This window comes from Scardinius erythrophthalmus, assembly GCF_964197995.2.
Source record: "Scardinius erythrophthalmus genome assembly, chromosome: 18".
Classification (NCBI taxonomy): Eukaryota; Metazoa; Chordata; class Actinopteri; order Cypriniformes; family Leuciscidae; genus Scardinius; species Scardinius erythrophthalmus.
The window spans coordinates 27,225,740-27,245,012 of record NC_138238.1 but is presented as its reverse complement, the minus strand read 5'-3'; the positions used below and the strand labels follow the sequence as shown (position 1 = coordinate 27,245,012).

Sequence of the window (19,273 nt, the reverse complement as noted above, 5' to 3'; positions counted from 1 at the left end):
AGTGTGGAAAACTGACGCTTTCCATGTTTGTTGTGATTGACTGTTACAGATGTCACACTTTCATTTAATCATAAACCCTTAGTTGACAATGTTTGTAGTGAGTGTTGTGAACCTGCAGAACCTGCTTTAAACTGGGTTGGATTTGTTTGGTTTTGACAATTCTAAACTTACTCTAAAACTCAAGAGCTTCAGAGTACAGGTCAACGGCAACAGGTCAATGGTTGCTCTCTTAAAGGTGCTCTAGGTAACTTTTTAACCTTAACTGAACAGCTTCGGAGTCAGTGGAATGGTTATATTACTTATTTCGGGTTGAATGGTGGTGGTTTCGCACCCCCCTGGTGCCCGAGAGCGGAAAAAAACTCACTTGCAACTTTGGGCCGGCGGGTCGGCGGCCTCGCCGCCAGGAAGTATCGCGTGATATCAGGTCTCGCGATGTAACGAATTGCTTGATGGCACTGCACACGTACATGCCCCCATTCAAGCACTGGCTAGCTATAAGCAAAGGGCAACGATAGATTGAGTTATGGCTGAGCCTGTGAAAAAGAAGCAGAAAGCTAAGAAATCTTTGTCGGAGGACCAACGAAAGAGGAAACGGGAGACTGACCGAGCAAGAAGTCAGACTCGAGTAAATATCGGACCGTTTTTTTTTCAGAATGGCGAGAACTGAGAGAAACAGAAGCCTGCAAAACGGATGCTGACCTGGCTGCTGTTGCAAGTATCTTTGGAATAAACTGTGTTTAAGATTTAAATTTCAAGTAATTGTGACCTCAGGATGTTTGCTATTGTCTGTAAAGGTTTTTATTATGATCGCTGTCTATTACGAGCTTACTAGTACGCTAGATACTATAACTTTGATGTTAGCATTGTCATTAGCAAACACGTTTGATTTCTGTAGTTGTTTGGCTGATCCTCTGTCGGTTTTATTTGTGTAACTTGCACTTTTATTTTATGTCATTAAGTCAACGCGTCTGATAATAGGCAATAAACATGTTGCACATATCATGATCGAGCTAGAAAAAACGTTCTGATTTTTTCTTAGACAAGCAAAGGTAAACCGTCATTCTACCAGATGAACTTATAGACCTTGCTAATATAACTTTAGACAAATATTAGCCTCCGATATACAGTATATATTTTTTTATGCTCATGCCCACTCTCCCAAAAACAAACAAACACGAAAGCAGTAGTTCGCCTCGTTCATATCGTTCGTTCCCGGTAAAAATACTAGTATGCATGACAACACAATAATAAAAAAAAATCGCCATCAGTTGGAAAGAAAATATTGCTTTACTTGCCTCGGTAGACATAACTGGTTTTGAAATAGCCGGTTCCTCTGCTCAGCTGGGTTGACAGCTGATCAGCTGGGTTGCTCGTGGCGAGGGGGGAGGGACAACAGTTCGTTTTTACGACAGTGTGTTTGAAAGCATTTACTACCAGACACTGGGGGGAGCTTCGTAGAGAAAAAACACTCAGACTTGCCTGGTGTCCCTTTAAGCTACAAACATACAGATTGCTACTAAGCAACATTATAGATAGTTTTTTCTTAAATATCTCAGTGTTAATTATTGACCTGCAGTCATCTGTTGAAGTTTCTGAAGCATTCAGGGACTTAGAATCAGAGCAGGAGAACAGAACTGACTTTACACAGGAGGAAAACTAATAGTTTGGATCAGTTCATGGAGGTATTGGCATTAAAAGATTCCTTCAATTAAGTCAACAACAGGGCAACAATATGCAATTGCTGTGAGTCTAGCACCAGTTAGTCTAGCACAACAACTGGAGCAAGGTTATTTTTAAAACAGTATTAGTATTAAAGGGATACTTCAGGATTTAGCATTAAGCTTTGTATTAGTAGAAAACCTGTAGTATTTTAGAATTACCGTGCTTTCCACCCGTCATATCCCCCTGAGACGAGAGATTTATGTATTTTTTGTCTGGAAAAAATCCTCCGTTGACGCAAAAATCGTCATTTTGCATCATCAGAGGATTTTTTGGCCAAAGACTACAGAGGTTAAAGACTACAGCCAGTAGGAGGGGCTGTCCCACATGTTTTCAACCTGCCCATAGGAGGTGGGATCTCACTCACAGAATGTACACAGTGTCAGCCGTCTTTCTTTGGAAGCTAAGCTAGCAGACTCTTGTTCTGTGAAGAAAGCTGAGTAGTAAGAGAAAGCTGAGTAGTAGGGGTTACGACCATCCTCTTTTTCCCGGACATGTCCGGCCGTAGAGATCGTCCAAAATGTCCGGGATTCGGCTTTTGTTTTCTGCAGTCACCATTCATTGTTTACATGCACACCTTTTGTTTAAATCTAACTGAATTCATTCCGATTGGGGAGTCTGAATGTAGTGTTTACATGAACGCTAAAAAAGTGATCGGTTGATGTGCGTTTTAACATTGCTAAGAAAATTCCCACTCCTCCGTGAGAGATACGAGACCGGCGCGTCTCAGTAATGACGCCACCGGCCTCGCGCCGTTCTCCCGCGGCCCTCAGCCTCGTCCTGCTCGCCACAGTAAACATAATGAATGGCGACTGTAGAACGCAAAAGCGATTTTGGGCGATCTCGAAATCCCGGGCAAACTCGTCACAGAGTCTCACTAGTAGCCTAGCCTTGTTGTTTTCAACTGTGCTCTCTTACCGGTAGGCGTGGCTTGGGAGTGACCTCGTAGGGCAGCGAAGCAAGTGCATTCTGGGAGTTGTTGTCTTTCATCCACATAAGCCAAAAATACATTTTCTGGATTTTCTCAGTCTAGAAAGCTCCAAATTCAAAAATAATTTCACATTTCTTCTACATAAATGACCTATTTTAAATACACATTCATCTTTCCAGAGGTGAAGTACCCCTTTAATGGTTCAAATGTTGACGAAAAAGATGTTTCTTGAAAATGGCTAAAGACTCAGCAGCTCAGGTTGAGGCGCTGGTCATTCCACCAGCTTGGGAACAGTCTAGATAAAGGTCTGTGATTTTGTGCCTCTTTGGGATGGCACAAAGGCGCCGTTCACTTGCAGAATTCAAGCTTATGGAGGGCACATAGGTCTGAAGTAGTGTGTTTAAGTATAGGGGTGCAGAACCAGTGGCTGTTCTGTAGGCAAACATCAGTGCCTTGAATTTGATGCAAGCAGCAATTGGCAACCATTGAAATTTTATGAGGAGAGGTGTGACGTGCACTCTCTTCGGTTCGTTAAAGACCACTTTTGCTGCAGCATTCTGGATCATTTGCAGAGGTTTTACAGTGCATGCTGAAAGGCATGCCAAAAGAGCATTACAAAATTTCAGTCTGGTGGAACAAGAGCTTGGACAAGGAGTTGTGTAGCATGCTCTGAAAGGAAGGACTGGACCTCCTAATATTGTATGAGGCAAATCTGCAGGACCGGGTACTTCTAGCAGTGTGGTCTGTGAAATTTAACTGATCATCAATCACAACCCCAATGTTCCTGGCTGTCCTGTATGGAGCTATGGTTGACGAACCTAGCTGAATGGAAAAGTTGTGATAAAGTGTTGGGTTGGCTAAGAAGTGTGACTTTCATGAAGTCATGGGGGTGGCTTTTTTGACTTGTACCAGAAAAAAATGGCAACGTACCAGCAAAAAATGGCAACGCACCAGCAATAACACCCTAGGCAAATGCACACCTAGCAATCACATAGAAACACTCTTGGTACTACCATCATAATGGGGGGATGGTTAAGACTATTCCAAGGACCAGCAGCAACAGGATACCTGGAGGCTGTTGAGTAGGGCCAGATCCAGGTTATCATCTCGAGTGACCCAGGACCTATCCTCTGGGCCATACCTCTCTCAGTCTTCAAGGTAATCAAGATGACCCCTCCAATGTGCAAGTCCAAGATCTCACAGACAGCAGAAGAAGAGGGTACATGTATTTGATGGTGATCTTGTGATACAGAAGGGAACAGACTGGGACAGCGAGGTGCTGGTTGACTGTAGTGGTAGTCTGCGGTGTGGCCGTCTCCCCATGCCAGGACCTCACCGGTGGACCAGGAGAGTTTGGGTGAATTGAGTATTAGCCATGACCCGTGGGGAGGAGTTGCAGCTACATCTCTTGCTTGAGCAAGCAGTGAAGCAGAAATCCACTGCTCTCCTTTGCTGAGTCAGAATAGTGCACTGGGTTGATCACAGGACTGGCTGAACTGCACTGAGCACCTCCTCTGTCATCTCTTTCCCATCTTTCAGAGGTGTGTAATAGTGGGTGCTAGTGGTGGGTTAACCGAATGAACCTCAGAGCAAGAGCTCAACAAAGATGTTCCAGCAACTCAGTGAAAGGGTCCATGGATGATAGTGAAGGCGTAATTTCCTGTTAGCACTGTAAAGCTGCTTTGAAACAATCTGTATTGTAAAAAGCGCTATATAAGTAAGTGGCTTGACTTGATGGATCACACTGAAACGGAAATATATGAACCCAGATGCGGAAGTTAATTGCAGACAACTAAACACAGGTAAGTTACAGTTCAAACAGAGATTGAGACTTTACTTTGATATTAAAGGGCCCCTATTATGGATTTTTGAAAATGACCTTCCATGTAGTGTGTAACATAGCTCTAAGTGAATGAAAACATCCTGCAAAGTTTTAAATTTGAAAGTGCACCGTATATAAAGTTATTGTCTTTCAAAAGTAAGAGTCGACTCGGAGTCAATGAAATGAATTGTTTTTCAAACAAGTCATAAGCCGTTTCGTTGTGACATCAAGACGAAACATTAGCATATTGCCCGCCCACTTATTGCGTGCGCAGATACCAGGGAAAACTTGAACCTCAAACCTGCAGCTGATTCCTGTGGATACTGGATAGCATCATGTAGCATCATCATCATCATCACGTGCTCTACAATGTGAAGGTAAAGCCAGTTTTTTTTTTTTCACTGCCCAAGGACGAGCATGTGAAGAATCAGTGGTTAAAATTCATCTTTACCATGATATCACAGCAGTATAATCCTAAACTTTTGCTGTGTTCCCTTTATTTCACTGACGACTGCTTCTCAAATCTCGGAGTTCAATGCAGGATTCGCAAACCGCTTGCTCTTGAAAGATGGTGTTCAAAATACTTAGTTTTGAGTTTTATATTGTGTAGGTCTCCTGCTAACTGGCTAACTCACGTTATCACTGTCTTACTTAAATACTTCTGCTAAACAGTTTGTGGGCCACTATTACCTATAACTGTGTCTATTAATGCAGATTGTCTGTCGTTCTCACTACTTTGAGGAAAGATTAAGCATGGAGCAAGATTTGTTTACCAACGTTTGTTACATCAGTCATTAACGCTAGAGCTCAGCTAATGTATACATTGCATACATGCATTGTTATTGATACAGTTTCCACGTGTTCACCGCAATATATTACATAAATACTCCGTAAATAAATGAGTACAAGTAAAATAATCGGTTTGTTGATGGACATGCACTTGTTAATGCTGATGGTGAGGAATTACAGTTGCAACATCTCATAATGTACCTCAAACTGAGTAGTGTATCACTGAGAAACGTCCTGCTTGAGTTGTCCTTGCGATGGAGGTTCGGGTTGAATAACTAGTTCTTCCAGTGTTTCATCATTGGACTCGCGCTCGCATTGATATGGTAAAATCGACGTCATTTTTCGTTACTGTGTTTAGTTTACGGTGTAGGAAGCCTCAGGACAGCTGACGTTGTTATGGCAATGGGCGTTTTTGTTTTCGACGCGCACCCTGTACGCGGTAAATCAATCACAACAGACTGAGCTGTCTGGCCAATCAGAGCAGAGTAGCTCACGGAAAGGAAGGATTTAGAGAGATTGATTCATTTGACGAGTCGTCTAGAATCATTGAAAAATGTGGTGTTGTGCAAATGTATATTATGAGGAAATGTAACAGTTTTTTGACCTTTGATGCATGTAAACCTTTTGTAGGAGACTCCACAACAACATTAGGAAACTTTAAAATAGCATAATAGGGGCACTTTAATGTTGTTCTTGTTGACAGGGTGACCAGCATCTGGAGAACAGACAGGAAAAATAAACGAAGGAGCAACACAAGGAGTAAACGAACTACACCACACCTTCTCCATTCAGCTAGGTTTGTCATCCATAACTCCATCAAGGTCAGCCAGGAACCTTGAAGTTATGATTGACAATCAATTGAACTTCACAGACCACATTGCTAGAACTGCCCATTCCTGCAGATTTGCCTTTTTACAACATTAGGAGGATCAGGCCCTTGTCCAAGCGCTTGTTCTATCCAGACTGGACTATTGTAATGCTCTCTTGGCAGGCCTTCCAGCATGCACTGTCAAACCTCTGGGTTTGCTGATCCAGAATGCTGCAGCTAGAGTGGTATTTAACGAGCCAAAGAGAGCACACAACACACCTCTCCTCACAAAATGCACTGGTTACTGCTGATGCTTGTCTACAAAGCAACCACTGGATCTACTCCCTTTTACCTAAACTCATTACTTCAGACTTACGTGCCAGCTTCGTGGTGCCATCATCTCAAAGAGGCACAAAATCACTTTTACGGACCTTCAAGTCAAGTCATCTTCATTTATATAGCGCTTTTAACAATGTAGATTGTTTCAAAGCAGCTTTACAGAGATAAACGGCTTTATAGCGGTTCTTTAATAAAGTTATTTTACAGCTAAAGTTAGTTTTGATTGATTCGCTTCCGTCGCAACGATCATTTGTTATTAAATTTGGGGCCGCTAAGACGACACCATTCTCTCTACACAGACTTTAAACGCAAACCTGTGAGAAACGCAGATGGCGGTCACATGCGAATTAAGAATTGGTTCTATAGTTATGTGCGTTTAAATATATGTGCGCAGGTTTGGAATTCCCTACAAACCAAGCCTAAACAAAGTACTGGTGTTTCCTTATAATTTTTGATACAGAATTTTATTTTATTTTATCAATTCAGGGTAGGTATGCAAATTGAGTTTCCCGACAACGCTTTATCTGTAGAGTGGTAAAGGGATCCTCCATAGGGAGAGACTAGTTGGCACTTCAGCACTGCGTTGGATCGGGTCCAGGCGAAGGTCCTTCATCAGATCTGGATACGGCCTGAATCCGGCTGTCTGCGGGAAAACCTCGGGATAAACAAAGACACAAATTAGCATAGATGCCATTCTTCTTATGATGTAACGAGTACATCAAGATTTATGGGAAGTGTTCACGGTTCCATCTGACCTAATCTATGCAGCCTAACATTGAATTATAGAAGTCTATAATGTATTATGTGAATGCTAGGTCAAAGAGATGTGTCTTTTAATCTAGCTTTGAACTGACAGAGTGTGTCTGCTTCCCGGACAATGGTAGGAAGACTGTTCCAAAGTTTTGGTGCTAAATAGGAGAAAGATCTACCGCCAGCAGTCGATTTTGATATTCTAGGTATTATCAACTGGCCGGAATTTTGAGATCGCAATAGACGTGAAGGACTATAATGCGTTAAGAGCTCGCTCAAGTACTGCGGAGCTAAACCATTTAGTGCTTTGTAAGTAATCAGCAATATTTTAAAATTGATGCGATGTTTAATAGGCAGCCAATGCAGTTTTGACAGAACCAGGCTAATATCGTCATACTTCCTGGTTCTGGTAAGAACTCGAGCTGCTGTGTTTTGAACTAGTTGTAGTTTGTTTATTAAGCGTGCAGGACAACCACCCAGTAGAGCATTACAATAATCTAGCCTTGAGGTCATGAACGCATGAACTAATTGTTCCGCATTTGTCAATGAGAGCATATGGCGTAATTTAGATATATTTTTAAGATGGAAAAATGTGGTTTTACAGATACTAGTCACCTGGACTGTTCTCTGCTGGTTCCCTACTTTCTCATCTATTCTATATCTATTTAAAAATATATACATATTTAGTGTAGAGTAGAAAAGAGTAATGTCTTCTCCTGTTATTGTCACTTGTACTTCATGTCACATGTATAGTATAGACTTCTCTGTCAGCAATGAAGGATATACATGTGATAAATGCGGGGACACAGTCAGGCTGACGGAGAAGATTTCAGAACTAGAGACACGCATCCAAACTTTAATCGAGGATAGTCAGAATGCGACTAGTTTAGTGAACTCTGTACATTGTTCGGATCCGGCTGTAGAGCCCATGCAGCAGGGCAACTGGGTAACCGTGAGACGCTGTAGTCGCGGGACAAAACACCGATCTTCCATTCTGATTACAACATTAAACAGGTTCTCTCCACTCATTGAAGCACGCACTGAGAATTCATTCAACTGAGAATGAATGTGCCCTAGTTATTGGTGATTCTATTACACAGAACGTGAAAATAGAGACACCAGCCACCATAGTCACATGTTTGCCGGAAGTCAGAGCGCCTAACATCAATGCAAATTTAAAAGTGCTGCTAATGCTAATCGTAAATTCTTTAAGATTATTATTCACGTCGGCACTAATGATGTTCGACTTCGCCAGTCGGAGATCACCAAAATTAACGTTAAAGAGGTGTGTGAACTCTCAAGTATGATGTCAGGCACAGTAATTTGCTCTGGCCCCCTTCTGGTTCGCAGGAGTGATGAGCTGCTTAGTAGACTTTGCTCACTCAGTGGCTGGCTGTCTGAGTGGTGTCCGCAAAATAATATAGAATTCATAGACAATTGGAAAAGTTTTTGGGGCAGACCTGACCTGTTGAAAAGAGATGGTATTCATCCCTTCTGGGATGGTGCTGCTCTTCTCTCTAGTAATATGGCTCATAGTCTTAGAGCTCAAACATGACAATCTGGGGCTCAGGTCAGGAAGCAGACAGACTGGCTAAACCGACCATCTGTTAGCTGTCTCACATCACTGAGGTCAGATAAATCATATCACATAGAGACTCTTTCACCTAGATATCATCATATAGAGACTGTGTCTGTACCCCGAATTAGGACATACAAAAAACTCCTAAACCCATTTAAGGGTAAAAATTTAATTGATGTTCAACAAATAAATAAACAGATATAATATGAACAAATGATAAAGCTCGGGTTGCTGAATATTCGATCCCTTACTTCAAAAGCACTTATTGTTAATATGATATGATTACAGATTATAACCTAGATGTGCTGTGTTTGACAGAAACCTGGCTAAAACCAGACAATTACATTACTTTAAATGAGTCCACCCCCCAAGATTACTGTTATAAACATGAGCCTCATCTGAAAGGTAAAGGGGGAGGTGTTGCTGTAATTTATAGTAATATGAATTACTGAGAAGTCTTGTTTTAAATATAATTCTTTTGAAGTGTTGGTGCTTAATGTAACACTATCTAGTGTAAATGATTAATCACGTTTGAGATTTGTGCTGGCTACTGTATACAGGCCACCAGGGCAACATACAGACTTAGTACTGGCTGCAGGTAAAGTCCTAATTGTTGGTTATTTTAATATACAACGAAAAAGTTGCATTGGGATTGGCATTTACATTCTGAATTCTATTGGAGTTAGACAGCATGTGTCAGGAGCTCTAGATCTAATATTATCACATGGAATCAATGTTGATGCCATTGAAATTCGACAGCAGAGAACATGTGTCAGGATCTCTAGATCTAATATTATCACATGGAATCAATGTTGATACCATTGAAGTTCTACAGCAGAGCGATGACATCTCAGATCATTATCTAGTCTTGTGTATACTTAATTTAGCCAAGGCTGCAAAGTCCACTCCGTGTAACAAATATGTTAGACCTATCACTTCTGCCACTAAAGATTGCTTTATTAATAATATTCCTGATCAGTTCCATCTCCTCAGCATCCCAGATAGCTTAAAAGAACTTGATATTGCAACAGAAACTTTTTACTCTCTCTTTTCGAGCACCTTAGACACAGTTGCTCCTTTGCATTTAAAGAAGATTAAAGAAAATAGTCCAACGCCGTGGTACAACGAGCATACTCAGGCCCTTAAGAGAGCAGCCAGAAAAATGGAGCGCAACTGGAAGAAAACAAAACTAGAGGTATTTCGCATTTCAATGAAAGAGAGCACGATTGCATACAGAGAGACCTTAAAAGCTGCTAGATCTGCTTATTTTTCAACCATATTAGAATAAAATAAAATAAACCCTAGGTATTTATTTGAAACAGTGGCTAAATTAACGAAAAATAAATCTTCAACCCCAGACGTTTCCAAGCAGCACAGCAGTAATGACTTTATGAACTTCTTTATTAGAAAGATTGATAATATCAGGAAGAAAATTATAAATTTGCAACTGTCTACTACAGTATCGCATTAGGCAGTGTATTGTAGTGTCAGGCTGCAGGGTAGATGAAGTAGGAGGCAAACTCGCAGATGAAGTAATCCAAGGTTTTAATTCACAATCTCACAAAAACAAGGAACAGGGAGCATGTGCTCAGGCAAAGATCGCCTAACATAAAACATTGACCGACAAGTGAAGACTGAAACACTCAGGGCTTAAATACAGGGGAGAACAGATCAGGGAAACAAGACACAGCTGACAAGACTAACGAGGAACCAGGTGATACAAATGAACTAATGAGGGTAACCATGGAAACCAAGGAGTGGCGGGAAAACAGAACAAAGGAAGACATGTGACTAGTGACAAAAAACACTCAGACAGAACAGAATCGTGACATAACTCCCCCCTCCCGGTAGGCGCGTCCTCGCGCCGTAGAAAGACCAAAGGGGTGGGAGGGTGGGCGCCCTGGAGGCTGACGGGGAAGACAAGGCAAGGGAGACAAGGCAGGAAGCCTCCAGGGCGGAGCAGACTGTAGGTGTGGCCACGGTGGAGCAGACCCTTCGGGCGGCCACGGCGGTGAGGACCCTTCGGGCGGCAACGGAGGTGAGGACCCTTCGGGCGGCCACGGCGGAGAAGACCCTTCGGGCGGCCACGGCGGAGAAGACCCTTCGGGCGGCCACGGCGGAGAAGACCCTTCGGGCGGCCACGGCGGAGAAGACCCTTCGGGCGGCCACGGCGGAGAGGACCCTTCGGGCGGCCACGGCGGTGAGGACCCTTCAGGTGGCCACGGCGGTGAGGACCCTTCAGGCGGCCACGGCGGTGAGGACCCTTCAGGCGGCCACGGCGGTGAGGACCCTTCAGGCGGCCACGGCGGTGAGGACCCTTCAGGCGGCCATGGTGGTGAGGACCCCTCCGGTGGCCATGGCCCCTCGAGTGGCCAGGACGGAGGCATATGGCCCCCCCCCAAAAAATACTTGGGGAAAGTCCCGGGTACAGGAGAAGGATGGCTAAAAACAGTCTCTGATTGGGCTGATAGGGATCGTGAAGAGAGCTTGATGCTGGGCAGCGATAAGGGCTCGGTGCTGGACAGCGATGAGGGCTCGGTGCTGGGCAGATCCAGCGATGAGGGCTCGGTGCTGGGCAGATCCAGCGATGAGGGCTCGGTGCTGGGCAGATCCAGCGGTGAGGGCTCGGTGCTGGGCAGATCCAGCGGTGAGGGCCTTGTGCTGGGCAGATCCAGCGGTGAGGGCTTTGTGCTGGGCAGGACCAGCGGTGAAGGCTTTGTGCTGGGCTGGACCAGCGGTGAAGGCTTTGTGCTGGGCAGGACCAGCGGTGAAGGCTTTGTGCTGGGCAGGACCAGCGGTGAAGGCTTTGTGCTGGGCAGGACCAGCGGTGAAGGCTTTGTGCTGGGCGGAACCAGCGGCGAAGAGGGCTCTGAGCTGGGCGGAACCAGCGGCGAAGAGGGCTCTGAGCTGGGCGGAACCAGCGGCGAAGAGGGCTCTGAGCTGGGCGGAACCAGCGGCGAAGAGGGCTCTGAGCTGGGCGGAACCAGCGGCGAAGAGGGCTCTGAGCTGGGCGGAACCAGCGGCGAAGAGGGCTCTGAGCTGGGCAGGACCAGCGGCGAAGAAGGCTCTGAGCTGGGCGGGACCAGCGGCGAAGAAGGCTCTGAGCTGGGCGGAACCAGCGGCGAAGAGGGCTCTGAGCTGGGCGGAACCAGCGGCGAAGAGGGCTTTGTGCTGGGCGGAACCAGCGGCGAAGAGGGCTTTGTGCTGGGCGGAACCAGCGGCGAAGAGGGCTCTGAGCTGGGCGGAACCAGCGGCGAAGAGGGCTCTGAGCTGGGCGGAACCAGCGGCGAAGAGGGCTCTGAGCTGGGCAGGACCAGCGGCGAAGAAGGCTCTGAGCTGGGCGGGACCAGCGGCGAAGAAGGCTCTGAGCTGGGCGGAACCAGCGGCGAAGAGGGCTCTGAGCTGGGCGGAACCAGCGGCGAAGAGGGCTTTGTGCTGGGCGGGACCAGCGGCGAAGAGGGCTCTGAGCTGGGCAGGACCAGCGGCGAAGAGGGCTCTGAGCTGGGCAGGACCAGCGGCGAAGAGTGCTTTGAGCTGGACGGAACCAGCGGCGAAGGGAGCTTCAAGCTCGGCGGAATAAAAGAAAACAAAATCTCTGCGGGCATGACGCTGTCAGTCTTTAGCTCGGCGGGCATGAAGCTCACTGTCTCAGGCGCGGCGGGCATGACGCTCACTGTCTTGGCTTCGGCAGATCTGGCGTGAAGTGCAGGCTCAGCTGGACTGGCGTGACGTGCTGGCTCGGCTGGACTGGCGTGACGTGCAGGCTCGGCTGGACTGGCGTGAAGTGCAGGCTCGGCTGGACTGATGAGAGGAGTGCCTGGAAGGGTGCTGGCGAGATCCTCTTCACCAGAGCATACTGTGAAAGCAGAATTACAACTCACCAACACCCATTCCACAAAGGCAGCGAAATTATCTTTCGGGCCTTCTCCAGTCAACTTCTCTCTGCTTGAGTCGTCCAGACTCACCCGGTAGAATGTGCAGAGGCAGTAGTCCGGATAGTGAGTGAGAGAAGCAGTCTCTAGAAAGCTCTGCGTGTGGTCCTCCAATGTTTGATCCCCCTGATCCAAACACAGGAGGCGGACAGCGGGGATATCCATTTTTGAGGTCGGTCAATCTGTCAGGCTGCAGGGTAGATGAAGTAGGAGGCAAACTCGCAGATGAAGTAATCCAAGGTTTTAATTCACAATCTCACAAAAACAAGGAACAGGGAGCATGTGCTCAGGCAAAGATCGCCTAACATAAAACATTGACCGACAAGTGAAGACTGAAACACTCAGGGCTTAAATACAGGGGAGAACAGATCAGGGAAACAAGACACAGCTGACAAGACTAACGAGGAACCAGGTGATACAAATGAACTAATGAGGGTAACCATGGAAACCAAGGAGTGGCGGGAAAACAGAACAAAGGAAGACATGTGACTAGTGACAAAAAACACTCAGACAGAACAGAATCGTGACATGTAGTCTCCTTGAGGAAAAATTTTATTCATTCAATGCTATAGGAGAAGAAGAATTTTCTAAACTCGTTAAATCATCTAAATCGACAACATGTATTTTAGACCTTATGCCAACTAAGCTATTGAAAGAGATCCTTCCAGAGGTCATAGATCCTCTTCTTAATATCATTAATTCATCTTTGTCATTAAGGGTACATACCAAAAACTTTTAAGCTGGCTATGATTAAACCGCTTGTTAAAAAACCACAACATTATCCTACAGAATTAGTCAATTACAGGCCGATCTCGAATCTACCTTTTCTGTCAAATATACTAGAAAAGGCAGTATCCTCACAACTATGTTCCCTTTTAGAAAGAAATTATATCTGCGAGGATTTTCAGTCAGGATTTAGACCGTACCATAGTACTGAGACAGCTCTCATTAGAGTCACAAATGATTTGCTCTTATCATCCGATCGTGGTTGTATCTCGCTATTAGTGTTACTCGATCTTAGTGCTGCATTTGATACTATTGACCACAACATTCTTTTAAATAGACTAAAAAATTATGTTGGCATTAGTGGAATTGCATTAGCATGGTTTAAATCATACTTATCTGACCATTATCAGTTTGTAGCAGTAAATGAAGAGATGTCTTATCGATCAAAAGTTCAGTATGGCATACCACAAGGCTCAGTACTAGGACCGTTGCTGTTCACTCTGTACTTGCTACCCTTAGGAGATATCATTAGGAAGCATGGCATTAGTTTTCACTGTTATGCTGATGATACTCTGCTCTATATTTCTTCACGCCCTGATAAAACTTATTTCACAAATTCACAAAATTAACGGAATGCATAGCTGATATAAAAAGTTTGATGACTAGTGATTTCCTACTACTTAATTCTGAAAAAAACAGAGATTCTAATTATTGGACAAAAAACTTCCTCACGTAATAACCTAGAATACTGTCTAAAGCCTTGTTTATACTTTCGCCTGGTTCCGCAGTGCGAGTCTCCGCAGACTGCGCGCGCACCTCCCCAAACGGACGAGGCGTTTATAAGCGTTTATAAGACACATCAAGCGAAATAGGGGCTTGCGCACCCAACGCGCACGACCGCCCACACCACATTTTTGTCGCGCACACCTTCGCGCTCGTGCGGACGTGTCGAGGATAAACCTAGCTTAACACTTGATGGCTGCTCTGTCAAGTCTTCGTCGTCAGTTAGGTACCTGGGTGTGCTCTTTGATACCAATCTTTCATTTGAAAGTCACGTGTCTAGTATCTGTAATACTGCATTTTTCCATCTTAAAATTATATCTAAATTACGTCATATGCTCTCATTGACATATGCGGAACAATTAGTTCATACGTTCCTGACATCAAGGTTAGATTATTGTAATGCTCTTTATGGGTGGTTGCCCTGCATGCTTAATAAACAAACTACAGCTGGTCCAAAACGCAGCAGCTAGAGTTCTTACCAGAACCAGGAAGTATGACCATATGTGATGCGATCTGGGAAAACCCATAATATTGTGAAATTTTACTTATTTCTTTCATCATTTGTCGGTAACAAAAGTTATGGTTATCTGAAGTCGGCTGATCACTATGATTTTCAGGAACAGAATTTTGAGAAAAATTAAGCGGGACGATTGGCGCTTTTTTTTTTTTTTTTTTTTGCCTTTTTTTCATATCACATATTTTAGTAATCATCATAGATTAGGTATCATTCAAAATCTTACGAACTCAAAATTCATTCTGTGAAAACTGTTTTGAAATTGGACGATTGAGAGGCTACTTTCAGACTCCATTATTCTCTTGTGCTCCGCTCCGCATCTCACGATAACGTTGGATAAAAAAAACCTTGCATGCCATTGTAGTTTACACAGGACTGGCATGAAATGCACATTGATATACCTTTATTCTAGATGTTATGTGGTTTATTTTGATAGGTGAACTGTCTTTGTAGTGTTAAGAGAAGGAGAGCTGTGGGCATATATATATATATATATATATATATATATATATATATATATATATATATATATATATATATATATATATATATATATATATATATATATTCGCCCACAGCTCTCCTTCTCTTGGAGAGCTGATATATATATATATATATATATATATATATATATATATATATATATATATATATATATATATATATATATATATATATATATATTCGCCCACAGCTCTCCTTCTCTTATATATTTTACATATATATATATATATATTTTTTTTTATTATTTATTTATTTATTTTTTATTTATTTTTTTGCACCTCCGTCAACATGCGTGTTCTTAGAGAGAAAGATACAGTCTTTTCAGCATGGGGGTCGTGGTTGTGATCGTGGCCAGCATTTATCCGCTATATCTCTATAGTTACCATAATCTTCGCAGCTTTAAAAAAACAATCATCATTCCTAATGCCGAAACCTGACAGCCAGTCCGAGTCAGAGTAGGGCCGAATTGTTTTCAAAGTCTTTTACACCGAGAGTCTGACAACTGGACAAACTGCCGAACAAAGAACCGAACGTCAGAAAGCAAGCCTTAGGTAAGTTAGCTTACAATGTTAACTGTCCTGTCAGATACAGACAGCGATGTGTGTAATTCATTGGTCAAAAAAAAGTCAGAGTTAGTTTTTTTTCTGACACCCCATGAAACATGTAGATCAGCGGCCCATTGGTTCTTTTCTTGATTGACACTGGGCTAGCCCAATCACATCTTTAATGTGAAGTATAGAAATTAGTACAAAACTAATTATGAAAGTTTCCTTTATTTTTCAGTGCATTTGTTTTACAATATATGGCTATTACTATCATTGGATTAATATTATAACTATTATTATGTAGTAGTAATGTAGACAGACACTTTAACAAAAAGAGGTTCTTTGTTTAATTTGCACCAGATTGATGAATTTAACATTAAAAAGCACAAAATTTTCTTACAGGGGGGCATGCCCCCGAACCCCCCTAGAGGGACAGGTCCACTCACCACAGTGATCCAAAAATCCTGTGAGAAAAATTTGGTATTGCTATGCCAATGCAGCTTACAGCTTTTTTGGGGATTCATTACTGTGGAGTATAGTTCAGTTCTATTAATAAGTGTTTTTTTTTTTTTTTACTTATTTCACCTGTTAACTCTCTGTGTGTGTGTGTGTGTGTGTATATATATATATATATATATATATATATATATATATATATATATATATATATATATATATATATATATATATATATAAGTTGATTGGATTGGATTTTTTGCTGCCGCATCCTTCTCACCTTTTTTACCACTGACCTGTTTTCATGCCTGACTCTATTGCCACAATGTGATGAGCAGGTACTGGAAAACGCAGGGCTGAGGGATTATGTAATGATTTGAACAAGGAGAAAGTGCTGTCAGTCCAATGTGCTCACATACTTTGGGCTTTCCTACGGTTATGTTAATTGTGCTTATTATCATTTAATTCCACAGTCAATGCAATCATTTACAATATATATGATCTTTGAGGCTTTCATGATACCTTGTATCCTGGAACAGTCCTTGAATATGGTGTTCATTAAAAAAGTAGGAGCCCTGCTCTCAGAACACCCTAGCGACACATCAGCTTTACCATTACTGTACAACACCGTCATGGTGGGGAATTTTACAGACTAGGCCCACTCACAGAAAATTTATAAATCGACTACATCGTCTACATTTTCATTTTCTGTTTTTTTCACTTGTACAGAGTCCAGGCGAGCTTATCTGTTGGCAGTACATCTACGCCACTGTCGAACACGCACATCGACTCCACCCATACATCAGCGCACAGCCAGCGCACACACACTCCCTCAAGAATCCATTCCAGCAGCAGCTCGAGTCTGATTCATCACAGCTACCAGCGCAGTCTCTCAGACTCGCCCAGCAGCCGAAAGAGAAGCTGGATCTCCACTGATTTGTCTGATAAAAGCAACTTTGAGCCAAAGAACTTGCTCAACCTCTTTGATGAGGCCACCCTAGAAAGCAAGCCTTGAGTTATGAATGCAACACTCTTGTGTAGTATAAAGCGAATGTATTATTTCTAATTTAGTTTCCATCTGTCATGTTGTAAGAAAAACATTTATAGGCATTTATGAGTTTTAAACCTGGTTTGATGATTTTTGGCTGTATCTTGTATTGCTGCTTTGGTCATAAGGTTGAATAAAATTGTTTATTCTTATTTGTACTGGGCAGCTTGATATAATATATGCATAGAAGCCACTGAAATCATTTTTAAATTTGGAATATATGCATAAACAAACCTGCAATTTAATATATATATATATATATATACAGTATATATGTACAGTAAAACAATACTAAAAGAAGATTAAAATGCCTGGGAGAAGAGATAAGTTTTCAGCCTCTTTTTAAAAAGGATAATAGAAGGTGCAAGGTGGATATCCAATGGCAGTTGATTCCATAAGCGAGGGGCAGCGATGGAAAACCCTTAATTTTTAAACGGGATCGAGGGACAAACAAAAATAACTGAATGTCTGAAGATCATAAAGATCTGCTAGATGAATGTGGAATAAGAAGATCTTTTAGATAAAGAGCTTGATCAATAAGAGCTTTAAAAACAAACAACAGAATTTTAAACTGGATCCGAAAATTTACCGGGAACTAATGAAGTGATGCTAAAATAGGGGTGACATGGTCATATTTCTTTGCCCTGGTCAACAGCCTTGTAGCTGCATTTTGAACCATCTGGAGGCGAGCAAGAGATGACTGAGGAAGACCCAGCAATGAATTCCAATAATCTAACCGCGATGTGATGAAAGCATGAATTACCTTCTCCAAATTTTGGAAAGACAAAAATTGTTTAAGTTTAGAAATAATCTGTAATTGATCAAAACCAGGATGATACCAAGGATCCTGACTTGGGAAGAAATTGAGGGGAAATGATTGCTAAGCTCATTAATGAGACCATCTCGGGGGACCAAAGACAATTATTTCTGTTTTGTCCCCATTAAGTTGGAGAAAGTTATTTGTTAACCATTTCTTAACATCATCAAGACAGTACAACAAGGGTTGAATGGAATTGTCAGCTTTCAATGGTATGTACTGGGTATCATCAGCATATAAATGAAACAAGACTTTGCCCCCATAACAGGGTCGGACTTTTTTTACATTTGTAGATAAACTGCATGTTAACAAATGTTAAAGTTCCTGTAACCTGGAACTTTTATTTTCTCAATGTAAAGTTAAATACAATTGAATTCACACACACACACACACACACAAACTATTTACAGTTAATTGGCCCTGCATTCAAGCAGATGTAATAATAACATTAAAATCTTAATGGTTATAGACAGGCCATACAATATATGATAGAAAACGAATAAGTAATATATGATTTATATAGGCTTCTTGGTATTTGTCAGACTCAGGGGCCTAAGCGGCTGCTTACCTCACTTATTGGCTAAGTCCGCCCCTGCCCCCTAATAATAATCCCCAGTGGATGCATTTATAAGTTAAAGAGAAGAGGGCCCAGAATGGAGCCCTGAGATACATCACTTATTATAGGAGCTGAAGAGGAGGAAAACTTAAAATGATCTGTCTTTAAGATATGAACTGAACCATTGTAAGCCAGTACCCTTAATACAAATCAAATGCTTTAAATGCCAAAGAAGTACGTCATGATCGGCAGCTGTAAGATCTAGTAGCATCAAAACCATTTTTACCAGCATGAACTGCAAGTAAAATGTCATTGGACACCTTTAGCAAAGCAAAGTAGAGTACAGTCTTGAGGGTACCCCCCTGGCCTGCGAGGGACGATGGGGGTATGCAGCGAGCAGGACGATGCTGAGGGCCGTGAGAGAACGGCGTGAGGCCGGTGGCGTGATTGCTGATGAGCGACACCTGCGCGAGGCACCAGTCTCGTATCTCTCATGGAGGAGCGACGATTGTGAAGGACGAGAGAGGACCAGGCCTGGACTTTTTTATTTGATGTTTTGTTTTATTATGTGTGGCGGCAGTCAACCATGAGGGGCTGCCGTCTTTATTTTCATTTTGTGTTTATTTATTAAAGTATTTAAATGTTCACCGGTTCC

General features: G+C 42.7%; 1 protein-coding gene across 2 annotated transcripts in view; it reads left to right on the top strand.

Moving 5' to 3' along the window:
• pkmyt1 (protein kinase, membrane associated tyrosine/threonine 1) overlaps nt 1–17,419 on the top strand; it is a 48,770-nt gene extending 31,351 nt beyond the window's left edge. Inside the window, exon 8 of one of the 2 annotated variants that reach the window (XM_081392116.1) lies at nt 16,927–17,419. In XM_081392116.1, coding sequence (XP_081248242.1) covers nt 16,927–17,212 — 286 coding nt within the window. In that variant the 3' untranslated portion in view covers nt 17,213–17,419. The remainder of the gene's footprint in view (nt 1–16,926) is intronic. The other variant, XM_081392117.1, reaches the window with a different exon arrangement.
• Nucleotides 17,420–19,273: the final 1,854 nt, after the last annotated feature.